The sequence below is a fragment of the Nerophis ophidion genome, linkage group LG01 (assembly GCF_033978795.1).
Source record: "Nerophis ophidion isolate RoL-2023_Sa linkage group LG01, RoL_Noph_v1.0, whole genome shotgun sequence".
NCBI classification, from domain to species: Eukaryota; Metazoa; Chordata; class Actinopteri; order Syngnathiformes; family Syngnathidae; genus Nerophis; species Nerophis ophidion.
The window spans coordinates 29,110,312-29,129,689 of NC_084611.1; the positions used below are offsets into that span (position 1 = coordinate 29,110,312).

Below are 19,378 nucleotides of genomic sequence, written 5' to 3' on the forward strand. Positions count from 1 at the left end.
CTTATCGCTCTTTTATCCTGCACTACAACAAGCTAATGCAACACTTCCTCTGTACTGTACGGTTCAAATTTGAATGACAATAAAAGGAAGTCTAAGTCTAAATCTAGTATAAACACCGGGCTTTTTAAAAATCAATAAACCCGCATCGGATTGTAAAAACATATTGAATGTAAAAAAATATAGTTGAAGTCACAATTTGTAAAGCCATTGGTACTGCTCGTAGTTGGTTGATTCGAGTGGAAGTGAAACCATTTCACCCCCAGGAAAGCTTAACACGTTTCCGGGGTTGGCCGACCTCATCTCACAAGATCTAGTCTCTCTTTAAATATCTTTCTTGAAATCGCTCTTGCAAATATATATATATATATCTGCCACTTAATCAACGTATTGCTCTGCCTCTTTGTTGGTAAAAAAAGTGAAAACCGCTGTTTTCTCCGCTGGCCGGGTATGGCTCTGGTGCCAATTTCTGCTTTTCGTAAAAACTTTCTGCTGTCAAAAACTTGTGATCTGATCAGCTATTGTAACCGTCTGTGAACTGATTGTCCTCGGTTCGTTAAACTGCACAGCCGCCGCTATAATGTTGGTTCAGAAGTCCTCTGAAGTCCTCTGGCAGAAATCACACGGCGCTGGCAACAAGCTACCTGAATTCTGATTGGATAAAAACTCTAAATCAAAAACAGCAACACTGCAGCCTAATATGACATGAAGAGAATATGATGAATACTTTTATATACTTATGAAAAGTAAATTAAAAATAAAATTAACTTTCATTTATTTATGATCATGTTTAGGCCAGCAGAGAATGCCTTGCTGGCCCTGACGTACACCACTGATCAATGATCACTCTTTGGTCACTGTTCAGTCATCGTAGACATGGTTGTGATGTCATTTTCTATCTATCGATTTTGCAAAACAGAATTTAAAAATTCGAAAATTCTGCGGCACTGCTGTGATCTATCAATTATTATTATTCAGCCCCTATTCTAAAATTCATAACCATCAATAAACAATATCTTCCTCTCTTTCGGAACATCAACGTTTTCTAAAAAAATCCCACTTTTTCCTCAAATCCACTTTTTCTAAGATTTTTATTCTTTGAAAATGAATGGAAATGTTTCTACAAAGAACTCACTGAAAGGGAGACATTTTCTTATGATGAATTGATTGGGTCTATTTCACGCTTTGATCCAAATTTGACCAATGACATGAAGGCTCTAACATTAGTGTTTTTAAAATCAGACACCTTGGTAGGCTGCTTGGACCCCAGTCTGGAGAGTGGGTTCAGACTGAGGCGAAGGATCTAGGGTTGGTGGGAGCATGGCCAGAGACAGGAGCAGACCCAACAAAGCAACCAAGAGAGCCGACTCTACCCTCGGCCACCCACTAACTGTCGGCCAGTGTCCAGTCCGCATGGATGAGCGAGGATGCGTCTAAGAAGGCCAAGGTGTCCGATACCTGCTCATTCAGCCAAGACACTGTGAAGCTTGTCGGTCTCGGCGCTCGGCGCCAGCTCGGCAGCCCTGTCTCTTCATCCGCATCTCCTCTCCTCCAGTCTCTCCAAAAGGACTCTGGTGTGGCAGAGACCCAGCAACTGGTCTCCCTGGCTAAAAGGCTCCCGGGAGGCAGATCCAGAAGTTCACAAAAAAAGCATAGCAGAAGCCACGAAAGTGCCACCCTTGTCGTACAGCCCCAAAGGGTCCCGAACCAAAAAGCAAAAAAAAAACACATTAAAACAAAAGGGAAACATCAGGAACACAAAAGTATGACAAGAGCACAGAGCTCCTGCCAGCAGCAGCCACTACAGCGGTGCCCTCTTGGAATCAAACAAATAAATACAAATGAATGAATGCCTATGGATGCCTATTCCCACCTGAAAGAACCGCGTATGTGCTGAGGAATAGTGACTGTAGAGTTCAAACCCCGGCCGAATCATACCAATGACTATAAAAACGGGACCCATTACCTCCCTGCTTGACATTCAGCATCAAGGCTTGGAATTGGGGGGGTTAAATCACCAAAAATGATTCCCGGGCGCGGCCCCGCTGCTGCTCACTGCTCCCCTCACCTCCCATGGGGTGATCAAGGGTGATGGGTCAAATGCAGAGAATAATTTCGCCACACCTAGTGTGTGTGTGACAATCATTGGTACTTTAACTTTAACTTAGTCGCCTTTGCCACCCACTTACTGCTTGCCTGGTTAGAGAAGAAATTTAGCTCAAAGGCATTTCAGATAAACTTCAGCTTATATTCTGCTTGCAATGTTTACAGCATCACAGTACAGAGAACAGCTCATCACTATAGTGAAGACCACAGCATTGACCACCTTTCATTTCATCAGCACTGCATGCATTTTTAATGGACTTTCAGCTCCACTTCAGCTTTTACAGCATCCAATTTATCATGAAATGTTGATTTCTATTTTTTATGGTCACAACATGAGGTCAAACTTGTCATAAACTTGTCATACATCATAGCGCAGTGAAAATGGAGTTCATTTTCATTTTAATCTGCTCTATATTAGATATACAGTAGATGATTTATTACATATATACTGTATAAAAACATCATCTGCTGGATCTATTGAGGCACTGTTCTTGCTCCAAATGCACTCTATTGAAAATCCCTCTGATATGTTTTCTACTTCTTTGGTTTGAATTAAGCTTTTTATTACCTCCACCAAGGAGGGTATGTTTAAGTAAAAGCAATTATACAAAAAAAAAAGAATATGCACAACTACTTTGACATTTCCCATCGTGATTCATTAATGTAAGCATCGAATCCTAATGAATGTGTTCAGTTTGGTGCTGCTTCAAATTAGCATCAGTACTCCATTTTGCTACATTCTACACATATGTCTGCTGTTTGAGCGCCACATTTTCAACATTGTCCTTAATTTCTCACTGACTAAAGCTTGAGTCTAAATTACACAATGCAAACAAACTCAACAGGTGGATATCTAAACATTTTTTGGATCCATATAAGCATTCTTCATGTTTGGTAGATATCTCTTTCTAGTGTAGAAGGTGCAGACCTATGATTTCTGTTCTTTCCTCCCCCTTTTGAATACTTAATGTGTTTAAAAAAACATTAATATTACAAACTTAAAAAGAACAAATGTGCATATATATATATATATATATATATATATATATATATATATATATATATATATATATATATATAAAAAAAATATATATATATATATATACACTGCATACACAGTGTGTGTGTATGTATATATATATATATATATATATATATATATAAATATATACAAACATCAATATTGGAAAAAAATATTTATTTTTATTTTGAAGTGTTTTACAAAAATGTAAAATTCCTTTTTACAATAATACAAAAAAATCAGTAATTCACATAAAAAACATTGAATCATATCAAACATGAATATTACAAACTTTAAAAAAAATATATATATACAGTATACTGCATACACACAGTGTATGTATATATATATATATATATATATATATATATATATATATATATATATACACACAGTGTGTATATGTATGTATATATGTATATGTATGTATATATATATACACATATATATGTATATATATGTGTATATATATCACATATATATGTATATATATGTGTATATATATATATATATATATATGAAGTGTTTTACAAAAATGTAAATTTACTTTACAATAATACAATCATATCAGTAATTCACTTAAAAACAAAACAACAACCGGGCATTGAATGAAGTGAAAGCATTAAAGATCAAAAGCTCAATTAAACAGGTGGGTTTGGGCATCAGTAAATATGCTGGTGTCATGTCTTTAACTAATATTTTCCATGAATTCGTCAAAGAATAATGCATGAAACTTACTAACAGATGTATGAGAACCTGCAGTAGACATTTGTGTTCTGTAAAAGCAGGTATATTTTTCAGAAAAGTGTAACTGACAAAATAAATAGACTGAAATCTGAGGATGCTGGTTCTCAGGGGGGATAATTACAATTTGGTGCTGATTTATACATATTTATGCTTTTTTGTTCCATGTGATAATGCACAATAATGAATAAAAACTGTAAATATGCCAGATTGTAGCAAGAGGCTTATTTTCATAGAATAGGATAGGAAAGGCTAGGCCATTGTGGGATAGGGTAAGTCTTTATTGTCATTACGCAAATACAACAGAACTTTATCTGTATTCTCCGACAGGTACAATAAAGTCCATTAAAAACAAAAAACAAAACATCGACCTTACATAAAAATCAGACATTACCAGCTTCAGACATCATAAACCGAACAAGGAAATACAAAGACTCAGATATAACAATCCATAGTGTTTGTAACCGTGTGTGTTTTCTGAGGTCCGAGAAGGTCTTGAGCAGATCAGCAGTTTCCTGTCAACACATGCCAGAGAGGTGGTCTTCCTCGACTTCAACCACTTCTACGGCGTGCAGAACATGCACCATGAGAAACTGGTGGCCATGTTGAAGGGCGTGTTTGGAGAGAAGCTGTGCCCGGTTGTCTTTGCCCAGGAGGTATATTGTGAATGTTTCACACTCCCAGATTAGGACTCCAAAACGATTCAACGTCAATGTGGTGTCCATCTTCAGGTGTCTCTGCAGTATCTTTGGGAGAAGGAGTACCAGGTGCTAGTCTTCTACCACCATCCCATGGCCTTGGAGGTGCCCTTCCTGTGGCCCGGCCAGATGATGCCTTCTCCCTGGGCCAACACCACCGACCCTGAGAAGCTGGTTCAGTTTCTCCAGGCGTCTGTGACTGACCGCAGGTTAGCAACCATGCATCCTTTACTTTGGTTAATAAGATATCATCACTGCCGATGGCTTTGTATGTAAACCAATCATTGTCATTGATCACAAACTAAGTACTGTATTCTTACTCAAATTTAAGACGTCCCGGATTATAATACCGGTATATTATTTTTGGCACTTTTTTGTTTGTTTAAATGTGTTAGTAAGTATTAATTGTTTTTTTTAACACCGAACTGTGCTGTCCGGTTATCATAATTTCTTACACTTCTTTGTTTCATTTGCAATTTCTGTTATGTACTGTATTTTATAGTAGACTTTTCATGCAGGGGGTGGTATAGCTCAGTTGATAGAATGGCCGGGCCAGCAACTTGAGGGTTCCAGGTCTGAGCCCAGCTTCTGCCATCCGAGTCACTGCAGTTGTGTCCTCGGGCAAGACACCCACTCAATCAATCAATCAATGTTTTTCTTATACAGCCCTAAATCACTAGTTTCTCAAAGGGCTGCTCAACCCACAACGGCATCCTCGGTTCAGAGCCCACATAAGGGCAAGGAAAAACTCACAACCCAGTGGGATGTCAATGTGAATGACTATGAGGGCACTTTACCCTCCTGCTCCCAGTGCCACCCACACTTGTTTAAATGTAACTTAGATTTTGGGTTTCACTATGTAAAGCGCTTTGAGTCACTAGAGAAAACCGCTATATAAATATTATTCACTTCACTTCACTTCAGTTTCAGACGTTGGATTACAGTATTGTGTAGACGACAGTGTGTTTCGTTAGCCAGGAAATAGTCCTTACTATTAAGATGAATCTGCCAGTCTAGTCTTTTGTTGATCCCTACAAAGTGTTTGAACTGTAAGTCTTGTATTTATTACACACAAGCTGTTTGAAGGTAAGGTGCATCTTAGTAGTGGCTTTGACCTCACGAGCATCAAAGGTATTGAACTATGGCACCGTTTGATTTCACGTAAATCGGTATTCGGTAGTACTAACAGACTTTGGTCGGTGCCAATAAAAGTACCGAATTATGTACTTATTGTTATTACTTTATTGTTGTTTGATGCTTTGGTGGCTGGCGTTAGTTAAAGATTATCGTTTTAATGCCGCCTTTTTTTTTTTTTACTTTTAAGACAATTTTCCAGTAGTTCTCTGCGCTTAGCCAAGCATTAGACTAATATGGTCATATTTCTTGGTTCTTGTCAGGACTCGAGCAGCAGCATTCTGGATGTACTGCAGCTGATTCACAGCTCGTCAAAGCAGTCTAACCTGCTGGAGACAAAGGCATGCATTAGACTTTCCTAAGTCGGATTGAAACATCATTTTCTGACATTGGCAATGTTTTTCAGGTGGTGAAAAGCTGCTGATGTTATTGACTTAATGTGACAGTTAAAGTTCAAGTCTTACCCCTAGATTTTAACCTGACTACTCGGTTTCATGGAGGGGGTTTCAAGGTGACCATTAATAGTTTGTTTGTTTTTGTGGACCAAAGACCAAGATTTCAGTTTTGTCTGGGTTTAGATGAAGAAAATAGTTTTGTATCCACACACTGATCTGTTCGATGCAGAATCGACATGCCGAGGTTCACCTGCCACTACTGACACGTAAATCTAAGTGACATTCTTGGACACACTGAATCTGCGTATCAGCTGGCCGAGTTGCAGCATGTACAAGCTGAACAATAGGGGTCTCACAATCGAGCCCTGAGGAACCCCACAGTTCATGTCACCACAGTTCACCACCTTGTTTAGGATAGATACATAGATAGGTCTTTATTGTCATTGCACAAGTACAGCAAAACTTTCTTTTCAGCACAAACCCGTTCAATATTACAAACCCCATTTCCATTTGAGTTGGGAATTTGTGTTAGATGTAAATATAAACAGAATACAATGATTTGCAAATCATTTTCAACCCATATTCAGTTGGATATGCTACAAAGACAACATATTTGATGTTCAAACTGATAAACGTGTTTTTGCTTGCAAATAATCATTAACTTTAGAATTTGATGCCAGCAACACGTGACAAAGAAGTTGGGAAAGGTGGCAATAAATACTGATAAAGTTGAGGAATGCTCATCAAACACTTATTTGGAAGATCCCACAGGTGTGCAGGCTAATTGGGAACAGGTGGGTGCCATGATTGGGTATAAAAGCAGCTTCCGTGAAATGCTAAGTAATTCACAAACAAGGATGGGGCCAGGGTCACCACTTTGTAAGCAAATTGTCGAACAGTTTTAGAACAACATTTCTCAACGAACTATTGCAAGGAATTCAGGGATTTTACCATCTACGGTCCGTAAAATCATCAAAAGGTTCAGAGAATCTGGAGAAATCACTGCATGTAGCAATGATACTACGGACCTTTGAGCCCTCAGGTGGTACTGTATCAAAAACCAACATCAGTGTGTAAAGGATATCACCACATGGGCTCAGGAACACTTCATAAAACCACAGTCAGTAACTACAGTTGGTCGCTACATCTGTAAGTGCAAGTTTAAACTCTACTATGAAAAGCAAAACCCATTTATCAACAATACCCAGAAACACAGCTGGCTTTGCTGGGCCCGAGATCATCTATGATGGACTGATGCAAAGTGGAAAAGTGTTCTGTGGTCTGACGAGTCCACATTTCAAATTATATTTGGAAAGCGTGGACGTGGTGTTCATTGGAACAAAGAGGAAAATAACCATCCGGATTGTTATAGGTGCAAAGTTCGAAAGCCAGCATCTGTGATGGTATGGGGGTGTATTAGTAACCAAGGCATGGGTAACTTACACATCTGTGAAGGCACCATTAATGCTGAAAGGTCCATACAGGTTTTGGAGCAACATATGTGGTCATCCAAGCAACGTTATCATGGACGCCCCTGTTTATTTCAGCAAGACAATGCCAAGCCACATGTTACAACAGCGTGGTTTCGTAGTAAAAGAGTGCAGGTACTTTCTTGGTCCGCCTGCAGTCCAGACCTGTCTCCCATCGAAAATGTGTGGCGCATTATGAAGCGTAAAATACGACAGCGGAGACCTCGGACTGTTGAACGACTGAAGCTCTACCTAAAACAAGAATAGGAAAGAATTCCACTTTTAAAGCTTTAACAATTAGTTTCCTCAGTTCCCAAACGTTTATTGAGTGTTGTTGAAAGAAAACGTGATGTAACACAGTGGTGAACATGCCCTTTCCCAACTACTTTGGCACGTGTTGCCGCAATGAAATTCAAAGTTAATTATTATTGGCAAAAAAAAAAAAAAAAGTTTGAGTTTGAACATCAAATATCTTATCTTTGTAGTGCATTCAAATAAATATGGGTTGAAAAGGATTTGCAAATCATTGTATTCCGTTTATAATTACATCTAACACAATTTCCCAACTCATATTAGATAAACAAACAGTGTACAGGGTTACAGAACAGGAACGCTAATGGTTCGCCACAAGGCGTCCTGTAAAAGATGAGGAAAACGATAAAAGATGGGGAAAAAGGTAAAACGCTGGGGAAGGAGGAGTAAAAAAATAACATCTAGACTGGGCTCCTAAGGGGCCCAGTCTGGAGTGGGGAAAAAAACCTCCATAGCAAAGCACATATACATATTATCAATCAATCAATCTCGTGATATCTAGCAACAGAGGGAAGGGAGTGCGGGGTCATGGTGGTAGGCCGCAGCTCTCAGGCGCTGACCATCTTTTCATCACCCAATACAGTACCGGAATATATGTCATTTTTGTGTCCTACAGGAGGAAGGGGACTTTCTTTGTGTCCCAGGTGGTTCTCACACCAAAGGCCAGCACCGTGATGAAGGGTGTGGCGAGTGGACTCCGAGAGACAATCACGGAAAGGTGTGCAGAGACTATACCTTTCGGGGTGATTTGGCAGGGGTTTGTACAAAAATAACAGTAACATGCGTTGACTCAATTGGTAGCCTTTTCAGAGGTTATGTTGTGTCGATGCCTTTAAAGTTTTGCCTTTTCGACCACTTTTATGTTAGCTACCTCTCTTTGTTTATAATGCATATTTGCTGCTGGATCTACTCTATTTTATGCTGCCCTTTTTTTTTGCTGCAGCTGTTGCATGTACTGTAATGTTGTACATGGTGATTGGGATTTGTTATAAATTGTATATATTATATACAAATATAATTTAATTGGTAGAAAATGGATGGATGGATGGATAATAATAATATTGGCCCTGCGATGAGGTGACGACTTGTCCAGGGTGTATCCCGCATTCCGCCTGATTGTAGCTGAGATAGGCACCAGCGCCCCCGGAGATCCCAAAAAGGAATAAGCGGTAGGAAATGGATGGATGAATAATTTAATCGGTATAAAATGGATGGGTGGATGGATAATAATAATATTGGCCCTGCGATGAGTTGGCGACTTATCCAGGGTGTACACCGCCTTCCGCCCGATTGCAGCTGAGATAGCCTACAGCACCCCCCACGACTCCGAAAGGGATAAGCGGTAGAAAAATGGATGGATGGATATATCAGTATATTTTATTTACTGTATATATAAGATGTAAATATTACATATATGTTATATTTTAGGCTTCACGGTGGCAGAGGGGTTAGTGCGTCTGCCTCACAATATGAAGGTCCTGCAGTCCTGGGTTCAAATCCAGGCTCGGGATCTTTATGTGTGGAGTTTACATGTTCTCCCCGTGAATGCGTGGGTTCCCTCCGGGTACTCCGGCTTCCTCCCACTTCCAAAGACATGCACCTGGGGATAGGTTGATTGGCAACACTAAATTGGCCCTAGTGTGTGAATGTGAGTGTGAATGTTGTCTGTCTATCTGTGTTGGCCCTGCGATGAGGTGGCGACTTGTCCAGGGTGTACCCCGCCTTCCGCCCGATTGTAGCTGAGATAGGCGCCAGCGCCCCCCGTGACCCCAAAAGGGAAAAAGCGGTAGAAAATGGATGGATGGATGTTATATTTTACATTGCTACTGTGGTATATTTTTAGTCTACTTTATACTTGCATTATCCTGTCCATCTTTACCCTTTCCATCCTTTGTAACTGAGCTACTTTGTGGAAAAATTTCCCTTGTGGATCATTAAAGTTTGTCTGAGTCTAAGTCTAAAACACAGACCCCTTTAAAACTCACTGTTGCCACCACACTGTCTGGCGGCTCTTTCTCACAGTTGAAAGAGAATGCTGATACAGTATAAAAGAATAAAAAAGCATCAACATTGCGAGGGTTAGGGTCATAAACTCAGGAGGAACACATCAAATTGTCATGTAGATCGGATAAAAAAAGGAAGCCAGGACTTTTATTTTTATTTTTACGAATAAAGCACAGAATATGGAAGGTGGGTGTTGACGCTGACCAGGTTTGTCGTGAGTTAATTAGTTAATAAGCAGGCACCTAGTAGCCATTGCCGCCACCTACAGAACAGTTAGGTGTGATAAATGCTAGCTTTCATGTACAAGAGATATCATCATTATTACAAAAATCATGACCACCTGCCACAACAATTTTGCTTGGCCATGTATTTTTTAACCAATCTTGAAGCTATGTTCCAAATGGCAAACTTTGGAGTTTTAAAAAGAGAAACATGATAGCACTGCGGGTGATATAGTTTGCATCTATGCTTTGATAAGCGGCAGTGGTTGAAACAAACCCAGACAGGAGTATAGAGTCCTCCTATCATTAGCACGGTGTATTTCCTCAGGCATTTAACCCTGACCTTGTTTTACCTTTCCACGTCGCAGTTAACTCTTTTCAGGTGCTTTTCATTCATTCGGGCTACATTGAGGGGCTTTTGACACTTTTGCATTGATAAAAGCGGGTACTAGCAGGTAGTATTTCATGTACCTGTTCTGCTGGTCTCAGAAACATGAAAGCACACTCAAATGAAAATGACAATGACAAAAAATAAAAGGGCCAACACAGATAGACAGACATCATTCACACTCACATTCACACACTAGGGCCAATTTAGTGTTGCCAATCAACATATCTCCAGGTGCATGTCTTTGGAGGTGGGAGGAAGCCGGAGTACCCGGAGGGAACCCACGCATTCACGGGGAGAACATGCAAACTCCACACAGAAAGATCCCGAGCCCGGGATTGAACCCTGACTACTCAGGACCTTCGTATTGTGAGGCAGACGCAGTAACCCCTCTGCCTCCGTGAACCCCCAATATATATATATATGGAACAAAACAACAGACTAGTCATGTTTTCTATTTTAAATATGTTTCATACTTACATATCTTACCATTGAGAACATCCAAAGTAAACAAACAAATACATTTCACTTTTAAATTGTATTTTAACTTTATTTCTTGATTAAAACCACCAAATATTTGTAGTATTTGGAAAAAGACATATTTCTAATACGTGATGCTTATTTTTTTGTTCTTTTTATCTATTTATTTTTTCAATAAACCCATGTAATGTTATTATTTTAATTTTTTTTCTTTCTTTATTATTTATTTATTTATTTATTTATTTATTTATTTATTTATTTATTTATTTATTTATATATACCGTATATATTTTTTACTCACTTTTTAAAACACATTTCTATTTGAGTTAATCTACCTATTCATTTTAAATTATGTTCATGGTCAATTATACCGCAACATTTTGTATTTATTTCACAATTTTTCTATATTTATTGAATAAATAAAAAAATAAAATTGCCAATACCATTGACTGTTTTCTTGCTGCCCTCAGACTCCTCTTGGATAAAATCCGTCCTCTTAGCGTGGCCAACAGAATGTCCTATTTGGTCTTCCAGGGCCCTGCCAGGAATGATGCAGTGGATCAGGTCGCAAAGACCCGGCGAGAGCGGCATCAACATCATCACTGCAGACTTTGTGGAGCTGGGCGAGTTCATCAGTGCCGTCATCACGCTCAACTACCACCTGGACGATGAAGACGACGACGACGCCACCTGAGAGCTGTCGGGGAGCGTTGGCGCCCCTCCGCCAGCTGCAGCTGCTGGGAGGGGATGGCTTCATGCTCCGCCTCTTTTTCTCCTTGGCATTTGTTTGAGAGGAGACGCGCCGCTCCTTTCACTTTATTTAGGGCTCTAGTGCAGTGATCCGTCACACGGCGAATGATGGCGTTGAGAGCAACAACGATGTGATGATGTGTGGGATCCGAGGGCTATGAGGATGATGATGATGTCTGCCTCCTACTTTGAGGTTCAACGTGCCCCTCCCCTTTTTTAAGTGAGTGGTACATTTTCTTTACCTCCCATGCTGTACAAATGGCTGCTTTTCCCATGCAATTGTAAAGGTCCTTGGCATCATCATTATATGTTTTCTGCTGGCTGTGTCGTTACATGGCGCTGATCTCTGTGTAATTAATGTCTAATCTATGTAGGCCATAGTGAAAATGCAACCATTTTGCAGTTTTTTCAAGACACATTGGAGCTCACTATTGTTAGCATGTGTATATATTCTTTAAAATTGAGACAATGCGGGGGTAAAAGTCAATTAACAATAAGATTTAGAATATTTTGTTTTAGTTTGAATTTATTAATACATAAAGACATTTGTCATTTGGACTTAGACTTCCTTTTTATTGTCATTCAAATTTGAACTTTACAGTTCAGATGAGAACGAAATTTTGTTGCATTAGCTCATGGTAGTGCAGGATAAAAAAAGGTGCAGATATAAATAAATAGATTACTATTAACTGATTATTATTCATTATTCAAACCCACATTATACAACGAAGAGAAAATAACAGAATAGTCAATATTTTTTTATTTATTAATTTATTTTGTATTTATTTATTGACTAAACCCGCTTTGTACCATTGAAAATAGGTGTGCTCTGCCCGAGAAAAAAATAAAAATACATTTAACTGTAACATTTGATTTGGATTGATTATTTATTTATTGATTAAACCAGGGGTCACCAATGCGGTGCCCGCGGGCACCAGGTAGCCCATAAGGACCAGGTGAGTAACCCGTTGGCCTGTTCTAAAAATAGCTCAAATAGCAGCACTTACCAGTGAGCTACCTCTATTTTTTAAATTTTATTTATTTACTAACAAGCTGGTCTCGTTTTGCTCGACATTTTTGATTCTAAGAGAGACAAAACTCAAATAGAATTTGAAAATCTAAGAAAATATTTTAAAGACTTGGTCTTCACTTGTTTAAATAAATTCATTTCTTTTTTTACTTTGCTTCTTATAACTTTCAGAAAGACAATTTTAGAGAAAAAACACAACCTTAAAAATGATTTTAGGATTTTTAAACACATATACCCTTTTACCTTTTAAATTCCTTCCTCTTCTTTCCTGACAATTTAAAATTTAAAGCCCACCAGGCTGCACCAAACTTTTGGTTCCTTGTTGACACAGAAAAGTACAGTGGTGTATGCGCAGCAGCAATGAAAGTTAAAAGCCTGTTTGGATCAACTTATCTTTGTGAATCTGCCTTTTCTGACATGAACTTCAACAAGAACAAAGACAGAACACGCCTCACTGATGCACATCTGCAAGACTCAGTCAGAGTTGCAGTGTCAAGTTACACACCAGAGTACAACACACGAGTTAACAGCATGCAATGCCAGGCTTCCCACTAACTGACAAAGAAACAGATAACAGATTTGGTGTCCATTTCAAAGTGTGACATGATTTGTTTGAAAATTTGAGAGTTGACATTTGTATTTTACATGAGTTATTATTCGTACAAACATGGTGCAAAGTAATTCATGATTTGTTAAACAATGTTAGTGGATAGCTAGTTAAAATGGGATATTGTGATTTCACAAGACTGTCTTAGAAGTGATCATTTGAAAATGTTCAATTTGAAAAATGTGCACTTAGAGAAAATATAAAAATAAAGTGTTGCACATTGATATTTATCTGTTTCTATATACATTTATTGTGAGGAATCATTAAGATGAGCAGTGTTTCCACAAAGATAAATATAATTAATTATTAATAATAAAATATATTTAAAGGTAAATTGAGCAAATTGGTTATTTCTGGCAATTTATTTAAGTGTGTATCAAACTGGTAGCCCTTTGCCTTAATCAGTACCCAAGAAGTATAGCTATTGGTTTCAAAAAGGTTGGTGACCCCTGGATTAAACCCAAAAAATTAGCTTGGGAGTATTTATTAAAAAAAAAATTAAAAACAGTCAGTAAAGCCACAAGGGTTCAGTTTTAACTCTCATGAATTAACTGACTTTTTAATATTTATTTAGTGATTAACCTTTTACTTATTAATTTTTTTCAATTATAGATTTTTTTTTTTTTTTTTACCTGAATAAACCGAATTTGAACCAATGACAGCACAGTATGTGAAAAAACCTCCAAAATACTCAAATCCTCAACCAGATTTTAATATTTTGTCATCGTTTAAGATGTATTACTCCTGAAGGAAGCACAGTGGAACAGGGGTTATTAGTGTGTGTGCCTCACTATGCAAAGGTCCTTGGTTCGATCCCCAGGCTCAGGATTTTTCTGTGTGGAGTTTTCATGTCCTCCCGTGACTTCGGATGTTCCGGCTTCCTCCCACCTCCAAAAACGTGCACCTGGGGATAGGTTGATTGGCAACACTAAATTGGCCTTAGTGTGTGAATGTGAGTGTGAATAATGTCTGTTTATTTGTGTTGGCCCTACGATGAGGTGGCGACTTGTCCAGGGTGTACGCCGCCTTCCCCCCGAATGCAGCTGGGATAGGCTCCAGCATCCCCCGCAACCCTGAGGGGGACAAGCGGTAGAAAATGGATGGATGGATGAGTATTACTCCTGAATTGATTAAGTTATTGTAATTTGTTTATTGGTGAAACCTACCTCTCACCACTGAGAGTAAACCTTATATATGTTATTTATTTATTGGGCATTTGTGTGCTTTTTCCGATTTATTGTTTGGATATGTATGTATGTAGTAAAACCTCCAAATCATCAATTCAACAATAATATGTACAGTGGTACTTCAACTTAAATGCTTTAAGATAAGAACTAATTATGCTTTATATTACCAGCAAAAATTTGACTTACATTCCATTAGTTGGCGTAGAGAATGTTACAGCGAACCCCGTAAGATCCACCCAAAACACCTGGTCTCACTCGTTGGACGTGATTTTGTTTTTTCTGAGAATGGGAAGGAAGAAAGTGAATGTGAAGGAGAATGCTGAGAATAAGAAGTGGATGTTATTCATTGATTTAAAGAAAGAAATCATCCAAAACACGACCGAGCGTGTCGCTTATTAACTTGGAGAAGCAGTTGGAGCGGATCACTGCTGGTATGCACCGTGAGTCTAAAGCCGGCCAAGAGTGTTAAAATAATATCTAAACATCAGATGTTTTATCCACGATATTAGGGAAAAAAGCTGCGGATGGTGTGTTTGACTGACACACACCTGTAAGAAGATAGCGTAGCAGTCCATTCTCCAAGGTAAATACTGTACATTATTTTTGCATTGTATCATCAAAAATACTGTTTGTAGTACATGCTACCTAGTGTGTCCGCCCTGAGATCGGTAGGTCGTGAGTTCAAACCCCGGCCGAGTCATACCAACGACTATAAAAATGGGATCCAATACCTCCCTGCTTGACACTCAGCATCAAGGGTTGGGATTGGGGGCTAAGTCACCAAAAAATTATTCCTGGGCGCGGCCACCGCTGCTGCTCACTGCTCCCTTCACTTCCCAGGGGTTCATCAAGGGTGATGGGTCAAATGCAGAGAATAATTTCGCCACACCTAGTGTGTGGGTACTTTAACTTTTTAACATTATTATTGTAGTGTTGTTTTAGTTTTTATTTGAAAAAAAATATGATTCATGGTAAAATGGTGATGGTTTTTTTTGGGGGGGGGCATGCACTTAAATTATTTTTTTTTAACGAGTGCTCTGCGTAAAAAGCTCCATCACAGAACCAGTTAAGCTCGTATGTTGAGGCACTCCTGTAACTGTTATTTTAAAAAAAAATGTATGTCGAATCGAATAACTTACTTTTTGTTATTATTTATTGATTAAATCCACTTTGCAGTATTGAGAGTATGCAGTAAAACCTGTAAAAATCAATAAATGTCATATATATATATATATATTTTTTTTTTAAACATTTTCTTTATTAAACAGGCCTTCATCATTGAGAGACGGTGTGATAAACCCTTAACATGATTTCTCTCAAAAAAAAAAAAAAAAAGTCAAATAAAAAAATCGAACAGTGTTGCTGCAAAGGTTTGTAGAGGGAAAAGTCTCTCGATATGAATTTATGGTGGGTGCTGAGTCGTGATGTTTAAAAATACTGCTCACAAGAGTCCATCCAGCATCTGTTTATCCTCTCAGCGCTCACCCCCCCACCCCCCCACCCCCTTGTACAGTTGGTCTGTATGTACTGCCGTGCATGAGTCACCCTCAGTCTTTTCTCCTAACGCACACCTTGGAGGTGGACTTTCTTTCAAGTCAGAGGACGGTTCAAAAATCAGGGGTAGAGATTTTTTTTTTGCGTTTTTTTTTTTTTTTTTCTGCAGCTCTTCTTCAACTTTTGCAAAATATTGTCGAAACCTACACTAAGGTGCAGTTTTCTGCGTGGATAGTTTCCCCGAGATGCAAAAAGAACTGGACCGGGCATGGCGTGAAGGGGAATACGTGATTTAATACATAAAACAGAAGACACTAGCTTTGGCGTAAATAAACAAAACCTTACTTGCGGTGATGTGAGCAGGGCAGCATGGACTATGAAATTGCAAGAAAGAGTAATAACGGCATGAAGCGGAGTGGGAGTGAGCATGAACGGAGTGATGACGGCAGAACGACCAACACAAAATGACAGACTTAAATAGTCTCTGTGATTAAAAACAGGTGTGGATTATGTTTTTGTTTTTTTCTGTTAGTTTTAAGACCCCATTAGTTCTTGTTTTCGTGCACCCTTGTTAGTAGTTTCACCTGCCTCTGGTGTTCGGGACACGCACTTGCTCTAATCAAGAGACCATTATTTAAGCCTGTCTTTGCCAGTGAGTGGTCCTGGCGTTATTGCCTGTTTTCACGCGATACCCATAGTTCATGTTGTTTGCTTCATGCCGTGTCCAAGTAAGTTTTGTTTGTTCCAAGCCATAGTTTATACTGTTTGTTTCATGCCACAGGTTTTGTGTTTGTTCCACGCCATAGTTTATGTTTGTTTACCTCATGCCCAGGCAAGATTTCCTGAGTTAGATTAATAAATATGTTCCTACCTGCTACCCTGGTCCGCAAAAATCTGTTTGCATCCCGGGAGAACAAACCTCGCCACAAAATTGTAAGTATTGAATTTACTGTACGGCAAAGGCTCATGACAACACTTTCTTAAATACTTCTTTTTTAAAACACAAATATAGCAGTGATGTGCATGCATTTTTTTTCAACACCCCTTGATGCACAGTTTGTTATTGCACGCATGACTTCAAAGACAACATCTCCAAATTGATTTATTTTTTTTGCACTACAGTTTCTGATGGCAGTCAAGGGTGAAAGAGCATTGACTTTAATATTGTTGTTGTGAGAACCTAATTGTCTTCCCTGGTTAAAGTTGTTGTCATTGTTTTTTTTTTCTTCTGGTGTAAGAAAACAAGAAAAAAAAAATCCAACAAAAAGATGATTTGCTGTTGTAAAACTGAAAGTGGCCAGTAAAATAAAGCCTCAACGCCATATGGTGTCTTTCCCTGGCTTCACGTCTTGTGTCTGGCTTGCATCATCGTGGTGAGTGAGTCATTTCAAGGTATTCGATGATAATCCTGTGACACGCAGGCTAATCTGCACTAGACAGTCACATCTTTTTTTGGGCTTTGATTCTTGCATCCTAAAAAAAATAAAAAATAAATCCCCCCGTTACCACGGTGATGAGAATGGAAGTGGGTGGGTGCCGGCACATGGGGGTGACCTTGCTCAGACTGTGTTTTATAATTCAGGATGTAATGAGCCACCGAGAGGCCAGGTGTTGAATCGTGTAAACCGACATGGTCCGGATCGGCTCCGTTTCCACTGGCTTTTACAGTTCATGGTGATAAGAACAATCAATAAACGCTCCGATTAACGGCTTTATGTATTTAACCACAGAGTACATGTTCTACGAAGGCAAATAACCTGGGGGTAGGGGGGAGTGGGTCTCTTAAAGGCCTACTGAAACCCACTACTACCCACCACGCAGTCAATGATGAAATATTAACATTGCAACACATGCCAATACGGCTTTTTTAGTTTACTAAATTACAATTTTAAATTTCCCGCGAGTTTCGTCTTGGAAACGTCGTGTAATGATGACGTGTTCGCAGGACGTCACCGGTTTTTAGGAAGTATGAGCGCTACGCACACACACAGGTAAAAGTGGTCTGCTTTAACGGCATAATTACACAGTATTTTGGAGATCTGTGTTGCTGAATCTTTTGCAATTTGTTCAATTTATATACAGTAGAAAGATGGAGTTGGGAAGCTTTAGCCTTTAGCCACACAAACACAAGGTGTTTCCTAGTTTAAAATTCCCGGAGCTAAAACTTTACTATGGATCAGAGCGCGGTCAAGCAGACATGGATCCCGACCACATGTCAACCAGCAGGTTTTGGTGAGAAAATTGTGGTTAAAAAGTCGCCACTTACCGGATATCAGCTGAGCTTGTGTCGTCCGTACAGCTGCAGTCGACACCCGTGAGACATGGCGTCAAGACACCCGTGGACACACCCCTCCGACTATCAGGTAATATTAAACTCACTAAAACACTACCAACACAATAGAAAGATAAGGGATTTTCCCAGAATTATCCTAGTAAATGTGTTTAAAAACATTGGAATACGTCCCAATGCTATCGTGTTTTTGTTTTTTTTTACTCGTTTTTTTTCTAGTCCGTCGCTATCAATATCCTCAAACACGAATATTTCATCCTCGCTCAAATTAATGGGGAAATTGTCGTTTTCTCGGTCCGAATAACTGTTTTTGTTGGAGGCTCCCATTAAAATCAATGTGAATATGTGAAGAGCCATCACACTTGCGACGTCATCGTCTGCGACTTCCGGTAAAGGCGAGGTTTTTTCTGGAAGTACCAAAAGTGGCGAACATTATCGTGGATGTTCTCTACTAAATCCTTTCAGCAAAAATATGGCAATGTCGCGAAATGATCAAGTATGACACATAGAATGGACCTGCTATTCCCGTTTAAATAAGAAAATTTAATTTCAGTAGGCCTTTAAGTATTTAGTGCAAGGTGATAAAACATTGGCGTAAACAGCTGTGGCTGTAGGCAACCTCTAAATGTAGTATTTTGCTGATCCGCCTCCGCTTGGGATGGTTTCCTGCTGGCTCCACTGTAGACGGGACTCTCGCTCCTGTGTTGGATCCGCTTTGGACTGGACTCTCGCGGCTGTGTTGGATCCACTATGGATTTAACTTTCACAGTATCATGTTAGACCCGCTCGATGTCCATTGCTTTCGTCCTCTCCAAGGTTCCCATAGTCATCATTGTCACCGACGTCCCACTGGGTGTGAGTTTTCCTTGCCCTTACGTGGGCCTACCGAGGATGTCGTAGTGGTTTGTGTTGTGGTTTGTGCAGCCCTTTGAGACACTAGTGATTTAGGGCTATATAAGTAAACATTGATTGATTGATTGATTGATTATTTTAAACCTCAGGGGACATTTGATTTCATTATCATCAAAGCCAAAAAGGACTTAAAAGGTTT

At 39.2% G+C, this 19,378-nt stretch overlaps 1 protein-coding gene across 1 annotated transcript in view; it reads left to right on the plus strand.

The window, feature by feature from the left end:
- Positions 1-17,359, plus strand: part of plcxd3 (phosphatidylinositol-specific phospholipase C, X domain containing 3) — a 65,983-nt gene extending 48,624 nt beyond the window's left edge. The window contains exons 3-6 of the mRNA XM_061900391.1: positions 4,351-4,524; positions 4,600-4,775; positions 8,493-8,594; positions 11,504-17,359. Of these exons, the coding sequence (XP_061756375.1) occupies positions 4,351-4,524; positions 4,600-4,775; positions 8,493-8,594; positions 11,504-11,663 (612 nt within the window). The 3' untranslated portion in view covers positions 11,664-17,359. The remainder of the gene's footprint in view (positions 1-4,350; positions 4,525-4,599; positions 4,776-8,492; positions 8,595-11,503) is intronic.
- Positions 17,360-19,378: the final 2,019 nt, after the last annotated feature.